Source organism: Helicoverpa armigera, chromosome 1 (genome assembly GCF_030705265.1).
Source record: "Helicoverpa armigera isolate CAAS_96S chromosome 1, ASM3070526v1, whole genome shotgun sequence".
NCBI classification, from domain to species: domain Eukaryota; kingdom Metazoa; phylum Arthropoda; class Insecta; order Lepidoptera; family Noctuidae; genus Helicoverpa; species Helicoverpa armigera.
In genome coordinates this window covers 3,281,685-3,304,371 of record NC_087120.1, presented here as the reverse complement: position 1 = coordinate 3,304,371, position 22,687 = coordinate 3,281,685, and the positions used below count along the sequence as shown (strand labels likewise).

The 22,687-nt window shown below is 35.4% G+C and overlaps 1 protein-coding gene across 1 annotated transcript; it reads right to left on the bottom strand.

Moving 5' to 3' along the window:
* Positions 1-1,041: 1,041 nt before the first annotated feature.
* LOC110373753 (rho GTPase-activating protein 1) lies at positions 1,042-22,286 on the bottom strand. Its single transcript, XM_021331091.3, has 9 exons — positions 21,910-22,286; positions 21,716-21,832; positions 16,711-16,820; positions 14,008-14,159; positions 12,585-12,902; positions 9,254-9,495; positions 8,751-8,951; positions 6,871-6,977; positions 1,042-6,722 (listed from the first exon to the last, which is right to left on the bottom strand). The coding sequence occupies exons 1-9, from the start codon at positions 21,956-21,958 to the stop codon at positions 6,552-6,554; spliced, it is 1,467 nt and encodes a 488-aa protein (XP_021186766.1). The 5' UTR covers positions 21,959-22,286; the 3' UTR covers positions 1,042-6,551.
* Between the last annotated feature and the right edge of the window lie 401 nt (positions 22,287-22,687).

Genomic DNA, 22,687 nt, shown 5'->3' with positions numbered 1-22,687 from the left:
GTTTACTACTGATCGTAGGAATAAGTATCCTAACTAATAAGACTAAAAATTAGCAAATGATACGGTAGATATTAGAATGATTAATCCCAGGAATATCTATGTACCTACTTACACCTAGAACACGGATTTCTATATACCTACTTACTAATAAATATGTATGTGTGGTTATCTCAACGAAGGAGAAAGTATTTGAGCAATGCCTGCTTCGCCAATCTATAGCTACAATAGCGTAAAACCGACTGTCGCGTGTCCTGTTATGAACGAAGCAATCAATCAATCAACCAATGCATTTGCACTTTGCTTTGCAGCGCATAACTAACAATGCAATGGACCGTGGTATTCACGACGTTCAAAATAACTGATAATGGCCGAAATTAGTATTGAAAAATATTTTTTATTCTGTGGTACATCAAACTTTAAAAAATGTACCGGTTCTCGTACATGATATCTCCATTGTTCATAACTGAGGGTCCCTAACATAACACCTACTGTATTTTTTATGTTTGGATAATCAATGGTAAGATTTCACAAATATTTACGTCTGTAAGTTGTTTTTGTTTTAACATAAAAATTTAACAAAAAGAACCTTTGTCAGTTTCCATTTCAGTACATTTTACTCTATGGTACGTAAGCTATGACGGAAGTATATTTATTTTTATTTACCTATTCACACTTACATTTGTTACAATACTTACAATTTAACAATGCAGTTGTAATTTTTACCAGCACTCAACTGTTGCTAGTTGGGTGGGAACTCATCAAAGTTCTGAATATTATTGATGAGATTAGATAAGTTACTTATTAGGTATTTTGAACTTGGCGTACTTTTTGGTTACTGGTGCGGTTCATATCACGTATAGTTATCGGCACGGATAATGAGCTCTCGGCGGAAGAGTGCGCTTTGCGCACTGTACACTTAAGGGCAATAAACCAATAAATCACTTCTGCTCAGGTGAAGGTCAGGGCTCAATATCCTTGCCGATGATTATACACGCGCTGTATAAAGGTTTACTAGAGATGCTGAAAATAATAAAAATTACCTTGGTACTATGTATTTTTTATTCAAGTTATTACAGTGTTTTATTTTGTTAACAGTTATATATTAATATTTAAACAATTAACTCTAAAAATACAAAACTACGTCTAAATTAAAGAAAAGATAGATTTTAGACAATAGGTACTTCTAATAAAAACTGTATAGTCAATGATGATTTGCCTATATAATTTTATGAATCCTTTTATGTATAGTGGTACGGATATAAAGTTGCACAAAAGGAATGTTTAGATAGGTAGGTCTGTTATAAATGTGAAAAAGTTTGAACATTATTTTTCAGTTGTATACTATACAATTTTATTAGTAAGCCTATAGCTTTCATAAAGCTATAGAAATAATCCAACGAAATAAACACCATCTATTAGATTTTTAATAGCTAAGGGCCTTTAGCAGGTGTGCTTCAAATACCAAATAAATTCAGTATTTAACGTTATAAACTTATCTGATAGACAAGTAATAACCGAATGTTAACACGTAGCAAAACAGGCCATTATAAATACCCTTTCCGGTTACACATAAATTTACTTTCAAGTGCTAAATAATTTCGTTGTTTTATACAACAAAAAGATAGTTTCCTCATGGAATGATAACTAATATTATAATTAAATATACATGTACATATATATATAAACGCAGTATTTTAAACGCGTTTTAAAATAATACTTAACCCGAAATGGGGTTATTGTTCATCTGTATGTATGGCGGTATCTCGATAGTAATAACTGTAAGCTTGCTCCGATGTTTATGACGTACAGTTACTTTCATTTTTTAAATAATTGTGCTCGACAAACCGGTCCGATGCGAGTCTGACTCACACGCCGACCCACTTCGCTTGTCATTAGACAAAGCGCCATCTACCGACATTTCACGGAAACAATTACAAACTATTGATAAATCTATTCATTTTCTATTTACAACATGAGTAGTCGATATAAATTTCAATACATATCTAATTTACGGGCACATTATTTGACAATATTCTTTATTACTTTATATAACGTGATATATTTTGTGACTTGTATAATCATTATTATGCTACTTTTTAACAATGGCACGGTTTTTCAGCTTTTGATTTGTTTTATATCAAGACATAGATACATATATATGGATAGTACATAGGTATGCACGCTGAAAACAGTATAAAATCCATATTCTTATCCATAATGCTACATGATGTTGCAATTTATTTCCAAAACTACTAGGCAGATATTTTTTGCCGTCATTTTAATTGTGCAAACATTTAGCATTTTATTTCTAATTGCTGTAACCTATATATCCGGACTTTCATAGGAAGTAGTGCCCTATTATCTGGTAGTTTAACGAAGATAATAAATTGCTTGGAAATCAAAACCGATGCAGAATAATAATTCGAAAATATTACAAGCTTGCATCGGAGTAACAAATTGGCGAGTTAACTGGCTTAATAGAAAGATTATGCTCCAGTCAGGGCATTATTGCATAATGAACCCCGTTCAACTTGTCACGTTTATATCAACTACATACTATTCATATGCAAAAACGTTATTTTTATCATATGCAGTATAAAGCATTCTGAATTGTTATTTATTACATTACTTATCAAACAACATTTTACCTGCATATATTTTGTATATAATATTTGATATCAACATTGAGTGAGAATTCGTGAAACCATTTCTATAAATATTCATATTCTATAAATTATATTTTAATACCTAATGTTAATTATCTGATTGATCTGAACAATAAAGAAATAAAATATAAACCTTTCCAGCAATAATTCTACTCTTCTTATCGTTTCCAGAAAATTCTTTGAACTTACATAAAAAAATGACAAACAGATCAAATTGCAGCAGAGATTACATCCTACGTAGCACACATGTACTGGCTTTAAATAATAAAATACTAACCAATGATATATTAATAAAGAGGCCCTAAACACCTATGATACAGTTACATACATAAAATTGTTGATTTACTAATAAAGATGTGTTTTTAAAACTATATAACCACTACTCTTTGTTATTTTTGGTATACAATCTTAATATTAATTCTATTTAATTATAATTTCCATATGTTATCCTTCGCGAAGTAAGCCTTGATAAAGGTACGAGGGACGCGTAACTGCAGCAAGCGACATGCCCTTGCAAGAAGACTGGCTTCTGGAACTATAAGAAGCCCTAAACCCCCTTATAATCAGCATACTTTTGAAGGAGTATATTATAATCCGACAAATTGCAACACAGTCAAAAAAAAGTACTACAAGGGTCACCTGACATGTCCAGTGGTGACATAGCTCTTCGACATGTCGTTTGCTGCAGTCGGCTTCACACCCGTACCTTAAATAACACTTATCTTAGTACAGTGCGTTCAAAAAGTCACTTCATACGCCTACATTGCATTGAACACACTACAGGTACTTTGCTTAAGCCCACATTCCCACTCTGCCATAAAGACCGATATTATTGTAATGGTTAGTAATTATCAAGTTATAAAAGTGCACCAATAGCTTCTGCACACAAAATATCAAATATTAGTTAACATTAGTACGCGAACGGACAGATATCAGTTGTATATCAAGTCTTGATTATGGAAACAGGTGAACAATAATACAACCCTAACGACATAGTGTGAACATGGCCTTACGGGTCTGCAAACCTCAATCAGATAACATAATTAAAGAATAATAACTTATTATAAATCTACTTCAGATAAACTTAATGTCTACATCAATGGGACACTAGATTTAATTTACCCCATCAACCCCATACAAACATAGGTAAGGTACATTATGATGTGTTAATAGTCATATTATTTTACATATTAAAATCATTTTTATTATTTATTATACTACAAGACAAAGTACAAGAAGACAATATCGAAAGTTGTATAAACTTTGATATTTAATAACATCATACGGGCTACAATCGTCAATGTACCAATATCTGTTAAAATGTTTAAATATACATAGTTGTGGGATCAACCACTTGTATTGTCAATCAGATATTTTACTTAGAATTGGTTTAGTTAGAATTGTAGCCCGTAAGAATTCCATCCTACATCTACACGACCACAGTCCTGTATCTTCAGATCCATTAATTTCTATCAGTCCATTGCAATTTGCGAAATAATTTAGCAACAAAACCATTTTTCCTCGGCATTTATCAAGTGTAACACTTCGGGTCAAAGAAAAAGGTTTTCTTACCAAATAACAAACTGATCACCCCATATGAATGAGAGATTTTATTTTTTATAATTATTTACCTAGCTGCTGGTTAGATGGCGCTGTTCTTGGTACGTTACTGCAAGGATCATATCTTAGCAATGTCATAATTTTGAGGCCTTATAACAAAATTCTTTCCGTAGTCCGTACCAAGAGATTTTGAGATCAATTTGTGCAGAAGTCTTGGCGTTTTGGCTAAATCCCAGTAGCAGGTAAAACGTCATCTAACGAGTTTTAAAAAACTATTGTTTTTTAAATCCTCAAAAAGAAAACCTCCCATTAAATTTTAAAGTTTGGAATAAACGCAAACGGTTGTAGATAAATGCCGCATACAAGTGCCGGAAATTACGTGTAAACAATACGTAATAAAAAAGGAATGATTTATTTGAATGCCAAGTTACATTATGAGAATATTTAATTTTGACAAAGGTATACGTGACCACCAATCATGCTGGTCTAAGAACATATGCTATTCTGAACCGTAAAAAGAAGCCAACCTCATTTTTATCTAGCCAGTGTATTTTATAAAGCTAAAAATTTGAAAAGAAATCTTCTGCCGTGGAAATTGTAACGAACCTTTATGTCCCTCGTGCTTTTCAATGAAATGAATCCATAACATAATATTGAACCTCGATTATGTAATTTAAACGCAGGTCATAGTCCGGGAGGCGGTGCGAAGGTACCGTTTTACGCCAATCCATAAATTCGTCCAAGCTCTTATGAAAAGTCAAGCTAGTTGCACGGTTCCAAGGAGTTGGTCTCTTGGAGAAGAACTGGCAAGAGACTGCATGGAAACTCTTCGTTACCACTTGTTCGGATTTAGAGATGCCATAGAAAGATCTTGAGCCTATTGCATTAATGGTGGTGCTAATATGGTCCAGAAGTCTATCTCTGCTGTGTCGATTCTACACTTTTTCTGTCGCTTCTAAGGTTATTTTAGCACATCAAGTTTCTTTAAAATGAATGCGAACAGCTGAACTTTACTTAGGGAAAACTATCTATTCCTTGCGTCTGTTTTCAGCACTATTATGTCTAGTTTCTATAAGTAAAATGTAATCCATACTATATGAAGAAGTATATGAAGTGTTTACTTTTTTATCACCACTGTAACCGACCTAAGATGTCGCATTTTTTACAGATCAACTAGCTCTGACTTTCGTATTTAAATCACTACCTCTCGGAAATTAGAATTTTATCGAATCATACAACAATTGAAAAAAAGATTGTACATCCCAGCCGCTATGAATAACGCATGTATAACGTGTGCGTGAACCTGTGTTCCTTTGCACGCAGTCTATACTATCATCAGTTTTATAGTAAGTCATGAAGTTGCAACTTTTATAATAATTATAGCATAAATAATATCGAGCTAGAAGCTTTAATTAGTCAATTACATGTCTTCGTGTAAGGTCAAGCGCTTTGCACACAACTTTAATAAGCGGTAATCGATTAAAAGTATACGCAATCGAGGTTAAGTTTTATCGATTCACCCCGTTCCCTAAATAGCGTAAATGAAAGCGCAATGTTATTTATCCAGTCGTTATGAATATTGCATTGACATTGATTCTCTATGGACATTATATAATTTCTACCCATAGTAGAATGCAATAGATTTATTGAATTGCATATTTATTAATATTTGTGCAAATTAACAGCTCTTTAACATGTTTTTTTATTATTATTTTGGTTTACCAAATATTATGCATAGTTTACTATATTTTTTTACATAGATTAGTAAAGTAGTAGAGAGTACTCTATAGAAGAATTTAAAGTTGTGTATTTGTATTATTATTGGTAGTAAAAAGCAAAAGCAGTATTTCATAGCGATTGTGAAGGAAGCAGTTTAATATTGCTGACACTGAGTCGGATTAAGTGACTAGTAGTGATTTATGAAATCACTCATATTTTTTTCTATTTGTGATTGGAGGGGGTCAAAGCTAACTGGCACATGCATCATTAATAAGCGTCTTTCAAAAATTACATATATTGTAAAGTCGCAACAAGAAATACATTTCACATACAAACACAGACATTATGCATTATATATTATGCAAATATATAAACAATAAGCAAAAAAATGAAAATTACCAAAACTATTGTGTAAATCCGATTTTCAAGTTTAGCGTATAAATAAATGAAGTACAGCTGTGTCAAGTCAATACAGAATGTCAAGTTTACATAGCCTACCGTTCAAGGTTCTAACAAAAATTTGGCATTTCTAATTCAACATTTCTCAAATATTCATATGTGTGTTTGCATACAGACAATGTTACAGGCATAGTTTGATAGAAGTGTTTAGATGATGAATATGGACTCCTGATGTGCTAAGAGGAAATCTGTAAAGTTGTTGATAGGAGCTATGGACAGTAGCGACATCTGGCCATTCGGGGGCCAAGCCAAGTTGGGCCCGAAGACCACTGCGAGGTTATTTGTCGTCATTTTGTTCAGACAACTCCTATCTTGAACCTGGGAGACAAAAATATATGTGTTAGAAGAAATTGCAACTTGCAACTTATGAGTGGCGTGTGTGTCAAATAAAAAATCGTAACGTAGGTAACATTTAAAAGCTTTTTTCATAAATCTTAGGACCAAAATTAATGAAGAAAGCACAAACCTTCCATAAGAACTGGAACACGTATTTCAACAACTTGTAGTTGTCTAACGGCAGTCGCTCGAGGATCAAAATCTTCACTTTTCTCGGCTTGTCTCGGGCGGACCAGTCTGCAAACATTCAAATAAGTTAGTTGGACTGGTTATTACTATCCGGACTTACACAAAGATACAATAATATTAGATTGTACTTGGAGCTTGACAAAAGATAAAAGGACTTTTTTATCCGGGTATTGTATACAAGAGAGTAACAAATTCAGAAAACACCTTATAGCCCGGTCAAAATAGACATAAAAGTAGTGGTCAAATAACAAAAATTCCCACAGAGCCGATTTTTGGTGGAGAGCTAGATTTGATCATTATAAATAAAATACTAAAAGTCCCCATCGATCCCATGTGTGCGTCAAAAGTTATTCGAGGTCAAATGTCAAAATTTTAGGTTTTTTGATTATTTTTCGAAAACGGTAAGTTTTATCAAAAAAAGACATCGGACCAAAATCGTAGATCTTTAAATTTTCTACAAAAATGGCATTAACAGTTTTCTCCTAAATCTTACCATTCCTGAGATATAGCGATTCAAAGAGTCTCACTATACATGATATGCACATATAAGCCACGTACATACGAGGGCTGCCTTTAAGTTGTATCGTTTGAAATAAGTACAGACAATCTAATAGGTTAATACCATTTATTGTTTTCAAAGAATTCTCTGCGATATTTAATGCACTTTAGCACGCATTAAACCCAGTTCTTGAAACATTTATTCCATTCTGAAGTGGGGTAGTCAAATTGGCCGATTTGTATGAGTCAACAGCTTTTCAGGTGTGCTGAAAAGTTTACCACGAAGACTTTACTTAATTTTGTGGAATGTAAAACAATCGTTATGCCCACGGATCTATGTCACGGTATGTTACATGTTGGTCTGCGACAATTAACTGCCGCATAGCCTCGATATTATCTTGGGTCATATCGGGTTAGAACTACCTTCAAGTGGCTTGTCTCTAAGGCTAGATTGCCCACTTTTAAATCCTAAATATGAGCGTACTGCAGTCCTAAGGCATGGTTCTGCATCATTAAACACAGAACAATTTTTTTTAAAGCGCTGAAGTCGCGACAATCCGCTTTTAAAGTTGTAGAAAATTATCGCACGCTTATTTTCCTTCGACATTTCCATTTTATCCAGAAGACTGGAGTTGGAAGGAAGGTACAAATCGGCCAATTTGACTACCCCCACTTTAGAATGGAATAAATGTTTCAAGAACTGGGTTTAATGCGTGCTAAAGTGCATTAAATGTCGCAGAGAATTCTTTGAAAAACAATAAATGGTATTAACCTATTAGATTGTCTGTACTTATTTCAAACGATACAACTTAAAGGCAGCCCTCGTATGTACGTGGCTTATATGTGCATATCATGTATAGTGAGACTCTTTGAATGGCTATATCTCAGGAATGGTAAGATTTAGGAGAAAACTGTTAATGCCATTTTTGTAGAAAATTTAAAGATCTACAATTTTGGTCTGATGTGCTTTTTTGATAAAACTTACCGTTTTCGAAAAAAAATCTAAAAACCTAAAATTTTGACATTTGACCTCGAATAACTTTTGACGCACACATGGGATCGATGGGGACTTTTAGTATTTTATTTATAATGATCAAATCTAGCTCTCCACCAAAAATCAGCTCTGTGGGAATTTTTGTTATTTCATATGTCTATTTTGACCGGGCTATTAAGGGAGTCTGAACGTTTGAAATAGCGCTAGCAAAATATTATTAGAAATTACCATAATTCGCATAGAGCGGGGCAAAACTTTCAGTAATCACTATCGTATTATCACCCAGCTTGGACATTAGTCAAAAATCAAAAGTATGAAATAAAACATACTCTGGAAATCCATAATCTCGTCATACAAGTCGAAGGTGAGCAATGGTTCCTCCAGGTCGCGGAAGAAGGTCTTTAGAAGCACCGCAGCGTTATGAGGGTCATTCCTGAACCTCAGAGGCTCGCCCCTGTTGCAAGCACGTTGTAACTCCTTGATGACCGACATGTTCGCCGAGCGACGGAATATGCCCTCCGTTTCTAAAGCTGGTGGGGAAATTGCCTATTAAGTATGTATTTAATTGACGTAGTTAAGTAATTGTTTATCGGTGGATTTGTATAATATGTATATCTGTTAATTTGAGATTGAATTTTAACATTAGTAGTATAAAGTATATACATAAGTTATGTCAAACTATTTGTTACCAAGATAGGTGAGGAAAATTACGCTTTCCCGGGCCCTGATTTAAATACTCTTAGATTCAACTTTTTCTTAGATCCCTTTTCGTTGTGTGATAGATTTCAGATCAGATAGTAGACAAAGGTAACGAAATATAGCATCCACTTACCATCGGGCTGTGACAGGAACTCAACACACTGCCGTACGACCGGAGGGATAGCTCCGACCATGTTTGTATTGTTCTCTTTTATAAACGCCAGTGAGACGCCGAACTGCTGCGTAGGGGGCGGAGACAGACTGCTCTTCGGTTTCTTTTTGTACTTCGCTACTGGTGACGTTTCCGTAGGAACTGTGTTCTGACGGGCCGACTCCGCAGCCCTGGGGTTCTTGGACAGCAACAATTTATCATACCTACAACAAAGATTTTCACTTTTTAGTCTTTGAAGAAAATATTGAGCAAAAGGAAAAGGAAGGACGTAAGGAAGGAAAGTAAGCGTGGGGATTACACACCATCGTTTTTCAGTGATACCAGCAGATGTTGAAGGGATTCCAGCTAAGTCATTGAGCTGCAAATTCTGTAAACCATCGTGGTCCATGTCAAAGCCTGTGGCTTCGTCTAGAGCTGCATCTCCCTCTTCATCGATAGTCGATAAGTTCTTGGACGGATCTTGAGTTTCGCCTACCAGCACTTCAACGTCGTATGGCAATGCGGATTGGTCTATTTTCATGCCTAGAAGGCCTTCAATACTATCGATCAAAATGGTTGCCTGATCTTGTATGGCAGTTGATACCTCTTGAGAGTTGGCAGATTTAGATACTCCCTCATCCTTTTTCGTATCTTGTATGTTCTTAGTATTTGGCAAGGCCGTCGCTTGCGCTTTCTTTGGGCCAGGCAACAAATGGGCGGTGACTTTTTTCACACCCGGTAACTTGGCATTATTGGATAACGCAGTGACCAGACCTGGTTTCGAGTCCAGCGACTCTTCGCCGGCCATAGGCAACGTTTCTTCTCTTTGCCCCGATTCCACTAATGGGTCAGTTTCATTCGGCAAAGCAGCCCACTGAACATTCTTAGGAATCGGTACCTTTTTAGGGATAGCGCCATGAGCTTCCTTGGTTTTTGAATTCGCTATTTTTTCTGCTTCTTTAGCAGAATAAGAAGCTGACTGATCTCCCATTTTTACTTTCTGTTTATGCAACTAGATCTTCAACCTTATTTGAAGGCTACAGTTTTTGATAACTTGTTTACAAGAGATTTATAGAGCTTAATTTGTCTGTAGGTACTATGCTAGTCAACTGTAATAAATCAGTCAGGAAATTCTTTTTTATTTTCTTTTAAGCGCAGTGAGTTTCTGATGTTACAAGGAGACAAATTAATGTACACGTAATTGTGAATCGAGTAAGGACGATTATGGAATCGATAATAAGTAAGAAAGGCGGTCAATGAACAGAGCACAGGTCATCAATGCACTTACTCGTAAGCTTTGACACGACATGCTTTGAAGCCCTAACAGCTATCAAAATCGTTGAATTTAAATTCTCGGAAAAAGTACTGAAGTTTTTACTCGAACAATGCTTATCGATTGGTCGATACCTGCGTGTTAATCAGTTCTATTTAAAATTAATCGACTGCATCCTTTCATCGGTGTGTCAGTCAAGACACCGTTCAATATTCAGCTGAATTATTTATTCGGTCGGACCACTGGTTAGTTTGAACTACATATGTGATTTGTTGCATTACTAGCAAATATCTAAAGGTGAAGGTTGGCTCCATGGAATTGGCCTTTAACATGCTTATTTCTGTAACTGTCCGTGTTCGACCAATTGATATTTTAAGGGTTCTTCTAAATTGGACAGCTCGAGTCGGCCGTTGATGCACCGACACGAAACCTCCAACTTGAAATTACCCTAAAGGTCATTTTGTGGAAATGTTTCCTTCTTGAATAATATAGTTACTATGTACTTCAGAAATATATTTGGGAAAATGTAATCAAATATTAGTCGTTTGTTCAGTAGATACGACAGTTAGTGAATATTTCATTGATGTTTTGCTGCTTAAGACGGCCGAGATGTAAATTCAGACGATTTTTTAATTATGACTTTTAAATAATAGACAGTAATATCTGATAGCATATTATTACTGGTTGTCAAAGTTTTGATTGATTAATAGTAGGACGTCCATCACTGCACTATAATTATGAGAAAGTTGAAAACTTGGAAAAGTTTTAAAGTAAAACTATACTTTTGTAAATGAAAAAAATAGTACTCAATTTTTTTTTCATTCGTGTTTAAATCAAAGCCGAGCGGATCGATCGATCATAAGGGTAAGCAACGCTTGGCCCGTTTGGTTCGTAGATGGGAAACCATCTTGTCATAAAGAATGCTTCCGTTTTTCGGAAAGCACGATAGACTCGTGGCTCCTGGCTGTCGTTTGAAAATTTTTGACGGTACGGTTACGGGTTAGTCAGCCAGAAAGTAAGAAAACAAGTCTTACCAAGGGTTGCCTGGGTAACTGGGTATCTGGATATCGTGCGACTGTCTATCTGACCACCGCAAGTGGTCAGATAGACAGTCGCACGATATAAAACACCGGTTCTCAGCTGCGTACATAGACTGGAAACCGACCGAATATAGTTGGGAAAAGGCTAATGGCAGATGAGATATTTTCTTGTTTAGAAAATATCACCCGAATAAGTACTATAATCCATCACACTCGCAATTTTAATTTGTCTCCAATGTCATGTCACAAAAGGCAACTTTTTGCAAAACTATGTAGCCACACTCCAGGATGGACCTGGAACCCACAACTTAACGAGTGAGCTTTAGAAACTGCTTCACTACTTCAAACTATTTTTATAGAAAATTGCTAAAAGCTTCAATTTATTATAAACTTTACATAAATTTAACAACGTAACTTTTAGCACTATATGGATTTATTATTTCCGCGGTAATTTTTACACGACTACATTACATTGCCACTACATATTTTTTTTATAAACGCGTCTTTTCAGTTTGAAATAATATTTAAAACAAAATATGATTCACCGATTTTAAATATTATTAAAATTAATATAAATTACTAATTAATAAAAAAAATACTTATCCGCGTGACTTTGTACGAGAGTTTGTCCGGAGTGACCGCGGGGTGAGTTGTGTAAACGGTAAGGCTCCGATTCTACGATTGTAACACGGGGCCGTTCTCACGATACACTGTCCGGTGCATTTCTCTAAAGCACGTTGCACACTTGCAGCATCGATTAAATACAGTATTAATTTTATTTGGCCGGTTTATAGAACTAATAATTTTACTGTTGTTTTTTTAATGATATGTTTAGTCTGCTTGACACTCATGATTGATACCTGTGGAACGCAATTTTAAAAGAGTGACGGATTTTAGGAGGAACAGCAAAGGGGGTAATTGAAAACGATAGTTTGAGATTAAAATGTAGTTGGATTGACACAGCAATAAATAGATTAAAACAGTAAAATAATGTACTCACTCAAGGACGGCGTCAGGTATGCACAGCTTATCCAGATTCATATACTGCTGCAGCTCATGCAAGTAATTGACGTACATCATTTTCCTTCCAAACTTGACGCTAATCGCCGGCTTCAGCATCTGCCATACTATGCGAATAAAATTCGTTGGATGTACTAAGTATAAAGCTTTTAGATTCTTCTTGTATTTTCTATCGAAAGCCTTGTAGGCCTTCCACAGCCAAGATAGAGGCGGTTTGTTTTTGCTTGTGAGGCCGCAGTGCAAGTATACCACGCTGTAGTCTTGTTCCACGTATTTGTCTAGTGTAAACATCAGGTACCTGGAACGAAGAATCATAACCAATTTTATTTTATATGGTAAATGATAAAACATCCTTAATAAAGAAATAATAAACCGGGTGTCAACACAGTAATTATTTATACCAACAACAATTAAATACTTTTCAAATTCATTCAAACTTCGATAGAATAAGAAAGTGGGCCTATAAAGGTAAAAAAAGACTTCTACCAGTGTATGAACTGAAACGAGGTCAACATTGAATAAACCATAGTCTATGGTGGACTACTGAAGCGCCAACCTTCATGGGGTCAGCTTTATAAAGTTGGTCATGTTTTAGCTTGTAGTTCAAGGATCCATCAGAAGGTTTAGGTTGTTTATCAAGTTCATGCGACTTTATTATTATACGCACAAAATGTAACATATTTTTTGCTTGTACCGTACCGTACTGTACTGTAACCGATAAAAAAATTCTTTCACTGTTGGAAAGCCACACTATAACCGAGCAACAAGAAAGAAGTTGCCCAGAGACGAGGGTGAAACCGCAGGCAAACAACTAGTTATCATAATAATCTAATATTTTTGTAAAATGTGTAATAGCAATCTCAGGTGCTAGTTGCGACCCAAAATTAATAACCAATCAAAAATCTAACCAATGATACACATTATTTTAGATATAACTGATTGTTTTATAAAAATTCTGACTATGTTGCATACCTTAGGGTAAGGTTCATATCTGAAGGAACCACGCGTCGAGTTTATCGGTCGCGTAACGCCAAAACACAAAAATACGATAAAACATTAAATCATTCACTCCTATCCGATTATGCGTTAGTGCGTCATCATACATTTACGATATGCTCGACGGATTTTTAGTCTTATATGAACCTTCCTTAAGATAGTACGAAAAAGTACATCATCTTCATATTCCGAGCCTTTTGCCAACTAAGTTTGGGGTTGGCTTCCAGACTAACAGGATGCAGCTGAGTATCAGTGTTTTACAAGGAGCGACTGCCCTATCTGACTTCCTCAACCCAGTTACCCGGGAACCCAATAACCCTTGGTAAGACGAGTGTCAGACTTACTGGCCTCTACCCGTAACGACCGCCGAAAATGTTCACTGACAGCTTGTACGAAGAAGTACATACCTAAGTAATTTATCAGGGTGCAAGTCCTTGCTGGGGGGCAGCCTGCAGGCCGACACCACTATGATACGCCTGCCCACCTCGTCATCCCCCACCACTTCCACCAGACCAGTGCCGTTCAGCTCCGCGAAGCAATCCTCTGCCGACGACGAGATCTGAACACAAACATAATTATTATTAAACAGCTGTTCCATGTAACTGGATAAATATAGCCATTGCTAGCCACAGAAACTACAGCTTCCCAACTGTGAGTGTATTTTGTTCAGATATTCGCGCATTCAAACTTTCAACGTTTAAACGTTCAGTATAATCTGTTTTTTAAATTGGTAGTTTTGTATGTTTTGAGTAGTTTTACCGAGCGTAGAATCCAACATCGACTGTAGAAACAGGGCTTAGCAAAAACTTCAAGTAATGAGATGTGACAATGCTACTAGATGCTACAGACTGGCTTCATTTTTAATTTCTTAGAATGATACTGTCAATTTATTTCTCACTAGCCGTTTTCCCGCGGTTTCACCCGCGTCCCGTGGGAGCTACTGCCCGCACCGGGATAAAATATAGCCTATGTTACTCGCAGATGACATAGCTTTCTAATGGTGAAAGAATATTTAAAATCGGTCCAGTAGTTTTTGAGTTTATCCATTACAACCAAACAAACAAAATTTTCGTCTTCATAATATTAGTATAGATAAAGTCTGTTGGGTATATCGCAAGCACATAATATTCGCATGTATCGACTTCACCTTAACGTACGACTTTGTAAGTTAAACACAACCTATACTTATCTACAAAATTATCAATTCCTTATTCATAAGAAAGTTTGCTTCAAACTGCAACTTAAGTAAACAGATCGATCAAAAACATGTGTTTATTAGCAAGTTTTTCAATGCCAATGTCATTATTTCGCAATATAGTAAATGTCTTGTTTTTTATTTAATAGCAAAAGGTCGTGTGAATTTCTTCAATATGCTACGAGAAAAATGCTACGCTGTGTCGTAGCATCTGTTGTGTCTTATGCTTCGCATAATCCATGCTTTAAATAAAATAAAATAAATAATAAAGAGGAAACATTTTTCGTTTAAACCCTAAAGGTTCCGAAACTACTGAACCGAATTGAAAAATTCTTTCACTGCTGGAAAGCTACACTTTTCCCGACATTCCTAGCCAATGTCATATATTTGAAAAAGGTCTTTTAATTAATGTTAATTGCGTCAGTGTGAGTGTCTCATATTATTGCGCGTATAAGTTACTCCACATTTTACATTGTATTACATAGATGGAAATAGTTACATTTGTATTGGATATCGATAATCCAGTATGTATTATCAATATAAATATTAAATAAAATATTCATCAGCAATTTGCAATTGAATTTAAAGACAGATCAAATAGCCTGAACGTTTTCCGAAACCAATAAAAAATCACCGTTTTACTTTGTCACAATCACTAACAATTTGGTCTAATAGCACTCCTTTATAACAAACTCAGATCTCAAGGCTAATTAATAAAATGCAAGTATTTTTGTGAACGTTACTGCATTGTTTCGTGTCTATGTCTGAACTGCAGGCTGTAGTCCGTATAATAGTGCAGTTATTGTATCGAGAAAATTGCATATCTATATGCGTAGTGCAGACGGAAGGATGCCAGCCAATTATAGAGTAAACTAGACTGTGCCCGCGGCTTCGCTAGCTTCAAATTCGGGGTTAGAAGTATCCCATCCCATATATATCCCATCGATTTTAGGGGCCGGGGAAAGATCAAATAATACAGGTGTTTTTCCGACTTCCCAAAAAGGAGGAGATTCTCAATTCGGCCGGTATGTTTTTTTTTCGTAAGTAAACATGGAAAGGTGTTATTATTGTAGAGGTCTGACCTCTAAAATCTAAAACCTTTTGAAGTCATAAAATAGAGCAATAGAAGATAGAAGCACGGCCTATAATCATAGCCTCAAAAAAGACGTGTTGGCTTGTCATTATCATATCGTACTCAATTTAATATTCGACAGAATCAAAGGGCCTTGTCGTCACCTCTTTTGACATTCATACAGGTATCAGATATTTATCGCACCTCTTATTAGAGACAACCAGTCTGTCAGTGTAATTTTGTTTTGAATGTTTCAACTTCTCATTACCTACTGTCCTTCCTTTGAATTGGTGGGTCCAGGATAGTATCTGAACATTTTTGGCAGATGTTAAAGACAGAAACCAGAAGTCTGACAACCAGTCTTACTAAGAGGTATCCCAGGTTACTGGGTAGAGGAGGTTTAGTGGGCAAAATACTGTCAAAATTGTATTATGATGACCAACACGCAACACAAGGGCGCGCTATTTATATAGAGGAGCCTACCGGTGGTTAATACGCAATAATTCAACTCATTTATGTACTTGGTTAAAAAAAGTCGTGGTGGCCTCTCATTTATGAGCACGTGAGTTCGATTGTATGTACTTTCTAAGTATCTAAGTAACTTAGATACCAATGTCTGATAAAATGTGAATGAAAACATATCGAGGAAACCTGGCATATAAAGTCTAAAATCACCAACCCGTATTGAAGCATGATGATTTACGCAGAATCCGTCTCCGTGTGAGAGGAGGCCTGTGCCCAGCAGTGGGACGGTAAAAAGGCTGTAACTGTATGTACTTGGATGGCGCTCTCTGGAGGAAGCTTACGTTCAACAATAGGCTGAACCGCTGATGATGCACATACCTCTGCATATACTTCAGGGGCCGTCGCCAGCTCCTCTTCAAAGTTCTCTTCTATGGTACCATCGCTGGGGAGATCGTCAGGAATATCCAGCAGCTCGGGCGGGAGAGGCGCTGCAAACAAACATACGTTTGCACTTATTCTCGTCTCGTATATATATTCTCGTATATTATAACAATTGGAGATTACAAATTATGTGTCTATTTACATTTTTTTTAAATTAGAACCAATTTTAAGTTTATTTTTGTCAATAAGAAAGTCTTTCCAATATTTAGATGATTTATACACAATACGTATATTTATAGGTACCATGTTTACTGGCTCCGTAGGGGGAGTGAAGGGAAATGGGGACAGCCTTCATTCTACTATAGTTTGTGCTGTTTTGCTCAGCGCAGGTAATATTAGACAAAGCAAAGGTGACACTCTGGTATTTAGCAGACAAGAGCCCGGGCAGGTTTATGACATCTTCACGTTATGATTACAAAATAGGCTTAAATAGCTTATACCGCGATGTAACTTACGTAACATTCATAAGGTATTCAATTTTACAAACGTTTCCGTGTAGCAAAGTCAATTTGGACAGAAAATGCTTCTGAAATATTGTAAATTCGCATAGAGCTTAGGTTCACCATTATAAATAAAACATCAAAAGTCTCCATCAATCCAGAGCGAGCTTCAAGATTTCTTCAAAAGGTCAAAAATTACAATAAGAAGTAAATTGAAGGAAAAAATAAAAAGTTCATTTGTTCAAGGTCAATTTTGAGACAAATCCCTTTTCAAAATCGTTCTAAACACCCGTACCCGAAGGTTTATAAACTGCTGTGAATTGGGTAAAATGACTTCCAATCAATAGAATAAGAGAGCTCTTAAAATGCATATTAGCGATTTTACATCACAAGAGAACTAGGCACCCGAATCCCAATCTATAAAAATGCTAGTAGGAAAAATCTCTATTTACCGCATTCATACTTTATGGGTCTCTCCACATTATATTTACTACCTAACATTTTGCTACGAAGTCATATTGTCAGTCAACAAGATAATACCAGAACCAATCTGAGCCCACTATATCAAGTGCTACATGAATAGACATTCACCAATAGAAGCCTAACATGACACCAGTTAGTGCTACGAATGCAATATCTTAAGAGCCTGTGCAATTTTTCAATCATTGAATGTAATCACGCTTTTGTGACGGACAGCACTTATGCAGAACGCTTCCTGTATATTTTTAAAATACGTCAAAGCAACAATCAACTCATACAAAGATAAAACATGTACTTTGTTTACGGCGGTTCAAAATATTTTATGTTAATCCCAATACCTGTACCAATACTACTCTAAGTTTGTATGTATCTGTTGATTTGCTTACTAAAGACAGTAATCTGACATAACTTGTTTGGGGCTAATGACAATATTGTATCCCTAGTAAGCAAATACATTAATAGATAAAATATTGGGAATGGCCGTTAATCATGCTCTACAAGTACAAAAATCCAAAACACCTGAACATTAAAATATACTCAAGTTAATTCATGCGGAAAAGAATCACCTTGTTTGACTACAATTACAAATACTTTAAGTTACGAAATAAATAATTATGAAGTAAAATGTTTGATCTTAGAGAATAGCAAGAGCATGTCCATGAATTAATGTACATAATATAATTATTGTTCTTTTCCTTTAAGTTCCCAGCAACATAAACAACAGCTTTTTTAAATCCATGTTCATAGCACTCAGTTCTAAGAAGAAAACCAATGTTTATGTTGCCTTAGCTTGGGCCATACCTCACAACAATAACAAATAAATTATTTATACTAAAATAAATCATTTTCATGCTCGCTGGGTTTTTATATTTGTGTCAGATATAAAAACCCAGCAAGTTCTATTAAGGAACTTTTAAAAATTAATCTCCTCTCATTGATAACACAATAATGAGTCATTGTTTATTAATAACAAATATGTAACCACATCAAATGATGAGGATGAGTTGACTCACACTATTTCCTGTTTCATTTTTGTTTTTAGTTGTGGTTGCCTAGAGGGTAAAGAACCAATCTCTCAAGTATGAGTGTGGATACGATTACAGATCAGGCAAATACCAATACTAATTTATACCAATACTACTTTAAGTTTGTATTTGTATGTAGTTTCTAAGTATATCTTGGACAGCAATGGCTGTGTGTCAAAGGGCACGTCTGTCATTTGAACATCTTTGGCAGTTTTCACAAATAGTCTGAATCTGATAACGTTCCTTGTAAATCACTGCATTGGGTTAGGCTGGAAGCCGACCCCGGCACAGTTCGGAAAACGCAATGCAGAGGATGAATTGCTATGAAAATGTAGCAGATTATATTTGCAGAAGGTGTCCATGAAAATCAATATAAGGAAGATGTGTAAATTGTAATACAAATTTCCAAATTTAATAATTGTGCTGTAGCAGTGGCAAGTTTAGATTCTTCTTTATTGTGGAATATGACTGGGCCTTAGTTTCAAAAAGTTTTCAATTATCCCATTCTATTGAGGCATAAAATGCTTAAGATTAGAAAATTATCAGGTAAAACTCTATACTAATGTAGTTTTGAATCACTTCCCATGCTGTAGCCATATTGCTATGCTACCTAGCAGTTTTACAGGTAATATCCTAGGCAATGATAAATCAGTGTACTCTAAATGCATGGCTACTTCCAAAGGATGTGCAGAGAATCAATTACTCAACATTAAAGGTATCATTACATCATAGCCGTATAATTGAAATGAATGCACTATTGTTTTCAGTCACTTAAGTATGGGGGTAAGGAAAAGTTCTTACTCCAACACAAGCATTGTTCTGCATTAGTCATGGGATATCAAGACTTTTTACACTACCCAGTCAGCAAGTTCCTATTAGAATCTTATACTTATGAACTTTGATAATCAAATAAATGCCTGTAGAAAGATTTGGATGAAGATTTCTTTTAAATATCAACAGCTACGATTAAAGAAAAAGCTGAAATGAGCAAGTCAAGGCCCAAATATTTGACAATGATTATAAGCATCATATTGTGATTAGAAAGACATTTGAGTCTCAACACTGTTTGATAATACATACAGTCATGGACACATAATTAAAGACACCCCCCGACTCGAAGTGAAATAAATAGTTATGGTACTGACATGAGCTTAAGCACGGTATAAACTGTAGTGTAATAATTATTAAAACAAACATTACATTGTGTTCTTTAAATTAAGGACAAAAAATATTTTCTTTCTTTAACACTTTAGATATAAAGCTCTATGGGAAATGAACACTAACTTTTGTAGCTGATACTTGGCTGGTCAGCTAATTAAAGACAGTTAGAGCCCAGTTAAGAAAAAAAAACGAAAGATACAAATAGTTGCCATACTTTTTTTTAGAAGTGAGTAAAATACTTATGAAAACTCGAATTAGGTAATAAGTTAGGTTTATTTCATTAAAAAATTTCATTTTAGTCCTATCAATAAGACTAGAACAAAAATTTTGGTAAGTAAAATGTTTTAGGCTTTTTAATATTATATTTTGACATACGGATTTATTCGTACCACTTGATCTGTAGTAAGGACATGGTAATAAATTTATTATTAAAGATTTCTTATCAATGGCACTAAAAAAGGCATGGTTTGAGAACAACTCAAAACCCCAAGGAAAACTTGTCCGCAAACAGACTTTAAGGCGGTGCTATAGGCAAATAGTGAACCATTTACATGATTCGGTACTGGTTTTTTTGGGAGTCATCTGATGCTAAAAGGACGACAATTGTGTCTGCAGAACTTTTAGACTACAACCGGTCGGGAAAAGCTGTAAGGCATGGGTATCGGAAGATGTTACTTTTGGAAAAGCACCGCGTGTCCATACTGTAATTGGCTATTTCTATCAAACGTGAAAGGTGCAGTTAACAAGTGTTCAAAAATGTATTTTTTTCTCATTAAACAAAGGGATACGAATAATTCTAAAATAATGTGTCGAAATTAGTCGTCTCCAAAACATGAGATGGAACCAAAATACACTAAGAAAGTTCTCAAACATAGGAGGCGAAAAAGTAATAGTGTGGGGCTTCTCTCCACTATTTGGTGTGGTGATCTTTTAGAAAGATATTATTAAAAATAGGCGAATTCAAGTACTATAATATTTTAGAAATAGCATTTTGTTATATGCTAAGCATAATTTACCGGTCCTTAGCGCTTTCCAAATTAGAAAAGTTCTGAAAAACACTGTAAGAGTAGTAAAAAGGACTCTTTGATCGAGCAACTTATGACGGTTTTGGATTGGCCCATCGCAAATTTAATAGCAAATTAAACTGGTGATCGGCCAGAAAACACAATGGCGATAAGTCATACATGAAACATTGATCAATTTTACACAGATTTTTATGAAACATGGAAGAAAATTTCCGTAGCGACTTAAAACAAAACTGACCGCTTGCACGCTTAGGGATGTCGTGCTGTCATTGAGGTAAAAGGAAATAAACCAAATATTAGTACTCATTAGTATGCTTAGTTACAGTTTAGGGAATGTTGTTATAGAAAAGTACCATCAATAATATTAATAATTTGCATTTCTTCCTCTGAGCAAATGGAGTGTCTTTAATTATATTGGCCAGGCCACGTTATGGTTCATACCGCTCGAGATTCGGATAAAGCAAAAAAAAACTTGTCGCGAAGGATCACTGAAAATAGTCTTTAGTTTTAATATTTCACAATGCCCTCTTAAATATTTTAAAATAGAAAATAAAGTTCCAGTAGCAATCAGAAAAAAGAAATACAGATGAAATGCGGCAGCAATTTAAGTTTCCAACAGTGTCTTTAATTATGTGTCCATGACTGTATGTAGATGAAATATCACAAAACAGATATTTTTAATACATTGTGCGCCAGCTAGAATAAATTAGGACTGTTGTTGAGTGCATACTCTAAATTAATTTCGAGTATATATTGAAACTGAGTACAAGGTTTTTAATATTAGTCAGATGGTGAGCTAAGGTAAACTCACCAAGGCCTGAAGTTTGAATAAGTTCCGAATCATCGAACTCTAAGCTCGGCTCGTAATCGTGGTACTCAGAGAGGCTGGTGTACAGCTCCTCAGGCTCAGGGTTGCAGCCATGAAGCACTGGGAAGTCAAACAATAACATCATTGACACAAATATTTACATTACTACGTCACTCTGTAACAATCTCTAAACGTACCTTGGAAGGCCCTCACAGGACTCAGCTTAGGCTGATGTTCCGATTCCATTGCAACACCCAAAACCTTTTGCTTCCGTTATCACAAAATTGCTGCACGTAAACCAAACTGACTGTGGGAAATGTCACTTCCTCCGAACAAAATGTTACAACAACCTTACAAAACTCTGTTGGCACATTAGTAATGTTCTTTCTTTGTCACGATGTACTAACTAAATATACAACGCCATTTGGTAAAAAAATATTGTCAAACGCTTAAACGTAATAGGTCTACGGAAATCGTTTAGTAAATCTCAAGTCTTAAATCTGTTATTTTTAATGGGTGGGTTGGCTCTATGGACCGCTGACAGCTTTAGTTCCACTTGGGGAATTTTGGCCTTTGGCGCTGCCGTAGCAAATAAGCCTTTTTGTATCTATGGTTTTCTCAGTATGGACATTCTTAAAAATTGTTGTATACGTGTATACTAGAAGTTTCTAGTAAAGTATGGAGGGAGACAGTAGTCAGGAACAACAAACCGTATTCAGTGAAGAGAGTTGAAACCAGCTACTTTGTGTTTGGGTATATTCTATTTATATTGACGAGGACGCGACCAGAGTGGCCTCGCGGCGTAGCATCGGGTGGCACCATTCAACAACCAGATTGATTTATTTTATGTAATGTACACACTATATATACAAACTTAACACTATAAATAAATCTAAAAATAAAATACTATATATACTAAAATATACATAAAAATAAACAACCAGATTGATTTTTATTGACACATTTCAAATTGAC